This window comes from Engraulis encrasicolus, chromosome 8 (assembly GCF_034702125.1).
Source record: "Engraulis encrasicolus isolate BLACKSEA-1 chromosome 8, IST_EnEncr_1.0, whole genome shotgun sequence".
Lineage (NCBI taxonomy): Eukaryota > Metazoa > Chordata > Actinopteri > Clupeiformes > Engraulidae > Engraulis > Engraulis encrasicolus.
The window spans coordinates 33,824,559-33,834,331 of NC_085864.1; the positions used below are offsets into that span (position 1 = coordinate 33,824,559).

General features: G+C 48.8%; 1 protein-coding gene across 1 annotated transcript; it reads left to right on the forward strand.

The window, feature by feature from the left end:
- Positions 1-1,754: 1,754 nt before the first annotated feature.
- On the forward strand, positions 1,755-3,522 carry LOC134453651 (uncharacterized). Its single transcript, XM_063204437.1, has 3 exons — positions 1,755-3,103; positions 3,289-3,337; positions 3,449-3,522. The coding sequence occupies exon 1, from the start codon at positions 1,799-1,801 to the stop codon at positions 3,065-3,067; it is 1,269 nt and encodes a 422-aa protein (XP_063060507.1). The 5' UTR covers positions 1,755-1,798; the 3' UTR covers positions 3,068-3,103; positions 3,289-3,337; positions 3,449-3,522.
- Positions 3,523-9,773: the final 6,251 nt, after the last annotated feature.

A 9,773-nucleotide genomic window follows, 5' to 3' on the forward strand; every position in this document is an offset into this window, starting at 1 on the left:
ACTACCAGTCGTTTGAAACCAGATGCTGTACCCTCAATTTTTGACTTCAGCGGATACAGTGTCGGAGAGACTGACAGACCCACAACATCTGAGCTCTCAGGCTCTGCCATTGGGCGCCGAGACCGAGCACATAAACGCACTTGCCAGGCAGAGGAAAGAGAGGTAAGTTGTTATTCTACCGACTTGAAAATGATATCAGTATCCATATCCAAGATGAAATATCTATTTTGTTATTCGGCCAAGTTTCTGAGTCAGACCAACTGCTTTTCACTCCTGTCGAGAGATAGTGAATTCTCGGAAATGTGTTGTTTAGTTATATTCAAAGATGAAGCTAGCTATGAAGCTAGCTGTACAGCTAGAGCTACGGGATACAAGTTTGGCATGGGTCGACTGGTTTAGTTATTGGGGTCGTCGCCGTTATGCATTCAGAAGAAATGAATATGGAAGGTCTGTTTCTTTAGCCATGTATAAGCTTTTGAGAGAACAGACAAGTGTGGCTGCTCACCACAACCGCTCGACTCACACTGGTGAATTATAAGAGCGCTCCATTATCCAAGCTCCCGCCCTTGGCTTGTGTTTATCGCTACTCATTCGGCCACCCCCAGAGAAAAGTGACGTTTTCCAGCCGCAACCTTTTGGGGTGCATTTTCCGTTCAACACCGTGATGGCAAATGAGAAATTGACTTGTGAATTGTACTTATGCAAGATACTGACGTAAACTTGTCTCGCCAATGACGACATCATCAGGGAACAAGCATAAGGGAGTTCTGGAGTTAGGTTAATGATCATGAACCCAAATACCAGGCTACGGGAAGGCAAGTCGATCAGAGGCAATCAAGACTCGCTTTCATGTCACTGTGTGCTCTTCTGTCATGGACAGAAATCTATAAATCTTTTGGACATCCTTCATGGGCGCAGGTGCGTCAACGGGATAGTACCGCACTCTCGATTGAACGCTAAACAAAACTGTGCGAAATAGAAAAAAAGACGCAGGTGCTACAACCACATCTATTGCCACTACTGTGTTAATTAAGTGATCACCAGCAAGGGAAAACGAATAAGCAATGCTTTTATAAATGTATAATCCAGGGGGGAAAAGTGTAATTTAAAGTTATTTAATTTAGTGTCAAGAATTTTCTTGCCAGTAGGCTACCACTGTCATTGAAGGCAACACAATTGTGTGTAGCATTGTGTATAATGTGTGTGTGTTTCTTTTTTTAAGATGATGGCACCATTGGTGGAGGGTCCAAGAAGGCAGGGCAGCGGCAGCAGTGTCGACGGCAGCAGCAGAAAAGTGGATGCCAGCACCCAGACTGATCCAGTACTACCGGAACTTAGAAGTCAGGGAACCGTGACTGAGGACATTTACAACTGGCAAAGTGTCATTAATGACCACTCCTACAGCACATTCCTTGATGATTTCAGTCTGGAGAACATCACAACACCAAGGGCTTCATCACCACTGGAAAGTACAGCATCACTCTCTTCGATGAGTGAGGAGTCAGTCCATGAAGACATGCCTTTGGATGATTTTGAATTTTCACTGAGTGAAGAAGATACAGACACTAGTTTTATCGATGAAGAGGATGAGGAGGTCAGTGTCTCCAGTGACCGAAAGAGCATTGTTTCGACTGAACATCTTTTGAAGCTCTTCAATGTGTGCCACTGGGAGAACTGTGGGAAGTGTTTAGTGCAACCACCTGAGGTTCGCAGAATTGGTTTTGGAATGAGAGTTGTTACAGAGTGCATTGATGGCCACACTTACAACTGGACTTCCCAACCCCTTTTGCGAGGTGTCATGGAATGCAATGTCTCCATCCCTACAGCTGTGTTTGTCACGGGAAATGAATGCACTCCATTCATGGAGGTCTGCGAGGCACTTCAGTTGGATAGCCTCTCAAAGAGGCAGTGGTTTAACATCCAGAAAGCCTATGTCATCCCAGTTGTCAATGAGACATGGTGTTTGCATAATGATGCAGTAATGAGCACAGTGAGCGAGGAGCCCTTGATGGTATCAGGAGATTCACGTTACGACAGCCCAGGTCACAATGCATCATACGGCACATACTCCCTCATTGACACCAAGTCTGGTGTAGTCGTGGCCCAGGAGACCGTAAATGTTGCTGAAGTCAAAAACAGCTACTGGCTTGAGGTGGAGGGCCTACATCGATGCCTTACCAAGCTCATTGAGCATGGCATTTCAATCTCAGTCTTGGCAACAGATTGCCACCCATCGGTTCAAAAAGTGATGCGGGAGGAGTATGGTGGCATCAAACACCAGTTTGACTTATGGCATATTGCAAAAAACCTGAAGAAGAGACTGCTGAAGTGCCAGGACGAGCAACTTCTTGAGTGGGCGAGGATGATTGCTAATCACTTATGGTACTGCGCCATGACATGCAACGGAAGTGCCACCAATCTGAAGGAGAAGTGGATATCTGTGCTGCACCACATCACCAACGTCCACTGCTGGACATCGGGGGAGACAATTAGAAGATGTGACCACCCACCGTACACTGCAGAAGATGAGAAGAAACGGCCATGGCTCAACCCCCGCTCAACTGCATTTGAACGCCTCCAGAGTGTAGTGTTGGACAAACTTCTGCTGAAAAAGCTTGAGCACGTCACAGAGGGCATTCATACAGGAAGACTTGAGTGCCTACACTCTGTCTACACAAAGTATGCAACCAAGCGGAAAAAGTATTTGAAAGACAGCTTTCAGGCTCGACTCCGTGTGGCAGCACTGGACCATAACAACAACGTGGTCCGGGAGGATGCGACTAAAAGTGATGGAGAAAAGCAAATGAAGCACTACTTCTCAAAGGCTGCAAATCGGCATGTGGTGGCCCCTGTGAAGGTGGTGAAAGACTACAGCTTCCGGAAGGAAATCGTGGCAGCAGCTCTGAGGAGATGTGAGGTGGTCTCTATCCGTCAAGTGCTGAGGGAATGTCCACAAGGGAAAATGATGACCATTGCTGAACACAGAGGGATTGAAAAACCAGACAAAGAAGTGTCTGTGTCAACACACCTCAGCAGATTTCCCAAAAACCTAAATCCAGAGGTGTAGAAGAGAGGATTGTAAAGAAGCGCAGTCCCGTTCAAGGTAGAACTATATGTTCAAATCCTTTGTGTGTGTGTGTGTGTGTGTGTGTGTGTGTCTTTTTTAGAAATGTATATAGTAACTTGTGGCATATAGACTTCATTTACAAGTACACGTAAGACCAGTGTTTGAATATTTTGTGTGTGTGTGTCTCTCTCTCTCTCGATCTCTCTCTCTCTCTCTTTTAGACCAGAGGAGACTGCCCCCCACACACAGCCTATTCTTGTCCTTCATCTAGTGAGTGACCGTTACCCTCACTTTACCAATACTGAAAACATTAATTGTGTTTATTACCCAAAACACTAATAAGCCTACATAACCATAACTCTGCTTATTTTCTCTCTGCAGTCAACTGCAACCAGCCCAGCCCAGCACCGCACTGCAACGCCCAGCCCAGCACCGCACTGCAACGCCCAGCACCGCACTGCAACGGCCAGCCCAGCCCAACACCGCACTGCACTGCCCAGCCCAGCGTAGCCCAGCCCAGCACCGCACCGCACCGCCCAGCCCAGCTCAGCCCAGCACTGCAACGCCCAGCCCAGCACCGCACTGCACTGCCCAGCCCAGCGTAGCCCAGCACAGCCCAGCACAGCAAAGCCCAGCCCAGCCCAGCACTGCAACGCCCAGCCCAGCACCGCACTGCACTGCCCAGCCCAGCGTAGCCCAGCCCAGCTCAGCCCAGCACTGCAAAGCCCAGCCCAGCGTAGCCCAGCTCAGCCCAGCACTGCAAAGCCCAGCTCAGCCCAGCCCTGCCCAGCCCAGCGTAGACCAGCCCAGCCCAGCGTAGACCAGCTCAGCCCAGCCCAGCCCAGCGTAGACCAGCCCAGCCCAGCGTAGACCAGCCCAGCGTAGACCAGCTCAGCCCAGCGTAGACCAGCCCAGCCCAGCCCAGCGTAGCCCAGCCCAGCCCAGCCCAGCACTGCACCGCCCAGCCCAGCTCAGCCCAGCACTGCAAAGCCCAGCCCAGCCCAGCCCAGCCCAGCCCAGCCCAGCCCAGCACTGCAACGCCCAGCACCGCACTGCAACGGCCAGCCCAGCCCAACACCGCACTGCACTGCCCAGCCCAGCTCAGCCCAGCACTGCAAAGCCCAGCCCAGCCCAGCCCAGCCCAGCACTGCAACGCCCAACCCAGCCCCACGTAGACCAGCCCAGCATAGACCAGCCCAGACCAGCCCAGCCCAGCGTAGACCAGCCCAGCGTAGACCAGCCCAGCCCAGCCCAGCTCAGCAACGCCCAGCCCAGCTCAGCCCAGCACTGCAAAGCCCAGCCCAGCCCAGCGTAGACCAGCCCAGCCCAGCGTAGACCAGCTCAGCCCAGCCCAGCCCAGCGTAGACCAGCCCAGCCCAGCGTAGACCAGCCCAGCCCAGCGTAGCCCAGCCCAGCCCAGCCCAGCGTAGACCAGCCCAGCCCAGCGTAGCCCAGCCCAGCCCAGCCCAGCGTAGCCCAGCCCAGCCCAGCGTAGCCCAGCCCAGCCCAGCCCAGCGTAGACCAGCCCAGCCCAGCCCAGCTCAGCCCAGCACTGCAACGCCCAGCCCCGCGTAGACCAGCCCAGCCCAGCGTAGCCCAGCCCAGCCCAGCCCAGATCTCACCAGCGTAGCCCAGCGTAGCCCAGCCCAACACTGCACCGCACTGCAACGCCCAGCCCAACCTTGACGCGATCCCCACATATCTGCTAAAAAACATACTTGGTTGCTTAGCAGCACCTTTACTGCAAATTGTTAACACCTCTATGCTTACAGGCATTTTTCCAAGCTCATTCAAAACAGCCATGGTAAAGCCACTCCTAAAAAAGACAAATTTAGATCAGAATTATTTTAAACAACTACAGACCTATATCAAACCTCCCCTTTATAAGCAAGGTACTAGAAAAAGTTGTATTTAAACAGCTTAATCAACATCTGGCTGGGAATGATATCTTGGAAAAATTCCAATCAGGCTTTAGAGCCAACCATAGCACTGAAACAGCACTAACCAAAATAATAAGTGATCTTAGGCTCAGCACTGCCGCTAACAAAGTTTCAGCACTTATCCTCCTCGACCTTGAATTTGAGTTTGACATCCCTGCAATAGACCATAACATAGTAATTGACCGCCTTGAATCTTGGGTAGGACTGTCCGGCCACGTCTTAGAGTGGTTCAAAACATATATTACAGGAAGGCAGTTTTTTGTCACCATCGGAGAATACGTCTCCAACAAGTATGATGTGCCTTTTGGAGTTGCTCTCCTCTTCTCTCTATATATGTTGCCCCTGGGCTCCATCATCAGAGAGCACTGTTGTAGCAATGTTGATTTGCATAGCTATGACGATGACAATGGTCTTCCCCCTAATTATATCTCTAACATGCTCTCTTTTTATGCCCCTGCTCGAGCTCTCAGGTCCACTGATGCCAAGCTGCTAAGGACCACCACCCCCCCGCAAAAGAAGATCAGCGACGCCGCGTTCGTTTGCTATGCGCCTTAGAGATGGAACGCCCTCCCCATCGAGATCCGATCAGCCACCTCCGTCGACTCCTTCAAGAAGCAGCTGAAGACCCACCTCTTCATCCTTGCCAACTCCTAGCTGCCAAGGCGTCATAGTGTCCCAGCTGCCGCAGCGTCCTTACTGCTCACAACCAGCCCTGGCAGGGGGCTCCCCTGGGTGGCCGCTGGTCTCTGCCTGAGGTTTCTTCCTGACTATAAGGTTTTTTTCTCAGACCTCACTGAGCTTTTTCCCCCCCTACAAACTATGATTCAAGCGAAAGGGAGTTTTTCCTCACCCCTGATGCCACCAGGGGCCGCACCTGAGCGCCCAATCTCTGTGTGACTATCTATGACTTATGCTAGGCCCAGCCACTATACAAATACAATTATTATTATTATTATTATTATTATTGTTTTTAGTAACTTGTGCTGATGAAAAAAGAAATTACAAATATGTGAAATACTTAATGTAAATATTAATTACTAATACATGTAAACTGTTTAAACAACTAATTGTTTGGTTGGCAATGAATAAAGTACACAGCAGAATTATTCATAGCTTGTATATATATACCTTTTTTTATTTCCTAAATCACATATTATAAAATTCAAAGCCACAGTACTGTGGGGAGGGATAAACAGCCCGGATGGCACCGACAACACAGGCTGGTAGTGGAATCCTGTTCCTCCTCCCCAGGTGACCCCTGGACCATAGGCTGAACTGCCTATAAGCTGTAAGCCTGTAAAGACTGGCAGAAAGAAAGTACATCACTGTCTAGTAGAAACTTTGTATCTCCACTATTTAGTTATTTAATTCATTCTCTATTCATCATGAAATATAAATCAGTAGCCTACCCTACTGGGCCTACTGGTGAGTCTCCATGTCTATAGCCCGTAGGCTATGATAAACTCTGTTATAACCAAGTTTAATGTTGAAATTATGTATTTTGAAAAAAAGTGATTTATAAATGAATTAATAAAAAACAATGAATAGTGGAGATAACACATTGCTGCTGGACAGCGACGACATCAGCATCATCTCATGACTATTTATATTGTTACGGGAGGAGACTAGACAATGCAGACTGTCATTTGTAAGAGGGGTGGGTGTGTCAACAAGCACTGAGGCCAGTGGCTTCGGTTCTTGTTGACACACCCACCCCTCTTACAAAACAGTGCGTTGTGAACTGTCTTTTTTAGCGGAGGTGGCTTCTGCAGTTCCTCAACTGGTATGCCAAGAGTGGATATACATCGCTGGCCTTGCCATGCCAATGCAACGTTACCAGCAAACATTTAATTGTCAACACAACATACTACGTGAAATTGTGAACATGCAACGTTGACAGGTATGTTTGTCCGAAGGATTAGCCAACGATTGCAGTTCCTATGGTGCGCTAAGCGTTAGCTCTGAGTAGCTGCTTTGAGATGTCCGAGTCCGACTGCTAAGGTATTGTACATTACAGGCAGGGGGACTTCGCGTGTTGTATTTTGACCATATATCGGTGTGCTAATTAATTGTGAAATCCTACCAGCTGTTTACGGGTCGCTCCAACGTGTCAGCTCTGATGTCCCTCATCAAAAGTAAGGAGACGTCCAACACCTCTCTCTCCAGACACAGCATTTTGAAGTGCTGGTTATGAGTGATGCACTGGCCTAGTCTCAGATGGTTAAGTGTCAACTCCTGGCAGCAAACACTCTCCAGTTGTGTGTCCATTGGGACGCAAGCCCCACACATACACCACTGTGTACTTCCTTGCCGATCTTCATCATTATTAGCCCATGTCTCGTCTTCATCATTGTCTGACTGAAAAGTAGCCACTATAGGCTCTTCCCTGACAGGCTCAAAGGCATAGGCTACAGGGTGATAATAATGATCAGTTGGCCGATCGCGTTCGTCCTCTGCCTCTTCTCTAGTATCCATTTGGCTAGGCTGTTTGTTTATCTACCTTGAGAATGACTACCATTCGGGTGACGTCACATTAAAAATGGCGGCGCACCAGTTGAAAACACATACGTTTCTACAAATTGTTTATGCTTTATTCTTAATAACGGTTTTTTTCCGGAGTTTTTGTAATTCCTTTATTTGACATTTTGGTTCATAGATTATTTTGCCATATATATCAGATCACTGCTTCATTTCCACTTTAAACACAAATCTTGCATAGTTTGTAACAATATTAACTTGCTACCGCAAACAATTGCCACACACACACTCACACAATACAGTAGTTGTCACTGGGGAAATCCCCCTTGTATTGGTGTGAAGGCACCTGCGGTGTTGATGAAGACTATCCGTCAATGTGACGCCCACTGCAAGAATGAAATTTGTTTTTTTTGTTTGTTGTTTTGTCACATTTTAATAGCCTTGTCCAGACAACGAGAGGCTTGCTGGGGGCATTTGGTGTTGCCTGATTAAAGCATGCTCCCCGGGTGCGAGGAATCGGCACATTGCGCCGCGAGACTCACGTCGTGTGTTGCAGAGATTTGTTGTTCGGAGTGCCAGTTTAATTTTGCCCCGTTCCCCACGACCGACTCTCTCTCTCTCTCTCTCTCTCTCTCTCTCTCTCTCTCTCTCTCTCTCTCTCTCTCTCTCTCTCTCTCTCTCTCTCTCTCTCTCTCTCGCTAAATTTAGTGTGGCTAAACTGGACACTGTCAATACTCTCTCTCCCAGTCTCTCTGTTTAGTTCTTGCCTTCTCTCTATCTTTTTTCTCTCCTTCGCTCTTTCTTATCTATTGTCATCTGCCTCATGCTCTCTCTCTCTCTCTCTCTCTCTCTCTCTCTCTCTCTCTGTCTCTCTCTCTCTCTGTCTCCCCCTCTCTGTGACAGACAGCAGTGGCCTGTGCTGGCTTTAGAGAAGAGGCCAGCCATCACGGGGCCGGTACCCTTGCCAAACCATCTGCTCACGTCTGCACAGTCTAGAGAAAGGGAATCAGAGACAATGATTGAAAGAGGAGAAGAGGGGAGGAGGCTGCAAGTTAGAGAGAGAGACGGAGAGAGACAGAGAGAGAGAGAGAGAGAGAGAGAGAAAGAGAGACAGAGAATGAGAGCGGAGAAAGTTAGAAGATGACACTGATCACCACAAACGTCAAAGCTATTTATCAAGGGTAAAAAAAAAATCTTGACACACGACAAATTGCTTGTCAGTAGACAGACAAACTAATGTCACTGTCACTGTACTGTATTTCGAAACAGATAAAGTTAAATGTGAGACAAGTATCCCGGATTATATTACAGCCAGCGTCTCTATAGGGAGAGAGAGAGAGCGGGAGAGAGAGACAGAGAGAGTGGCAGAGACAGAGACAGAGACAGAGACAGAGAGCGGGAGAGAGAGACAGAGAGAGTGGCAGAGACAGAGACAGAGACAGAGAGACAGAGACAAAGACAGTGGCAGAGAGAGAGAGAGAGACAGAGACAGAGACAGAGACAGAGACAGAGACAGAGACAGAGACAGAGAGGAGAAAGTCTAAAAAGGTTAGTCACGCCCGCACACTGGAGGGCGTTAAATGGTTTCATCATCCAGACGGAGAAGGGAGGCATCCCACGTAGCAGCCACAGCCACACAAACAAGGCCATCCTGCCTGTCTGCCTGCCTGTCTGCTTTGCTCCCATGCCTGTGCACTGTATAAGTGTGCGCGCATGTGTGTGTGTGTGTCTGTGTGTGTGTGTGTGCCTGTGTGCGTGTGTGTGTGTGTGTAAGTGTGCGTGTGTGTGTGTGTGTGTGTGTGTGTGTGTGTGTGTGTGTCTGTGTGTGTGTGTGTGTGTGTGTGTGTGTGTGTAAGTGTGCGTGTGTGTGTGCGTGCGTGCGTGTGTGTGTGTGTGTGTGTGTATGCCTGTTGCCGGGCGAGAACAGTGGTGCTGCTCTCTCGGTATCCATTTTCATTTCCCTAATGTTCTTACTGCCACAGAGGCTGACATGTGACGCAGGGTATCAATTATTTTCCCCTTCTCTCTCCGTGTCTCTTTCTCTTTCTTTCATTCTGATTTCTCTCTCTCTCTCCCTCTCTCTCTCTCTCTCTCTCTCTCTCTCTCTCTCTCTCTCTCTCTCTCTCTCTCTCTCTCTCTCACGTGCACACACACACACACACACACACACACACACACAGACACACACACACTCTCTCTCTTTCTCACTCTCTCTGTCTCCCTCTCTCACACACACACACACTCTCTCTGTAAAAAAATGGTGACTTTGAGATAGGTGAACGCAAAGG

Bases quoted from the DNA above. Each gene is read 5' to 3' on its own strand.
- LOC134453651 (XM_063204437.1), top strand. From the start codon at position 1,799: ATGGAATGCAATGTCTCCATCCCTACAGCTGTGTTTGTCACGGGAAAT.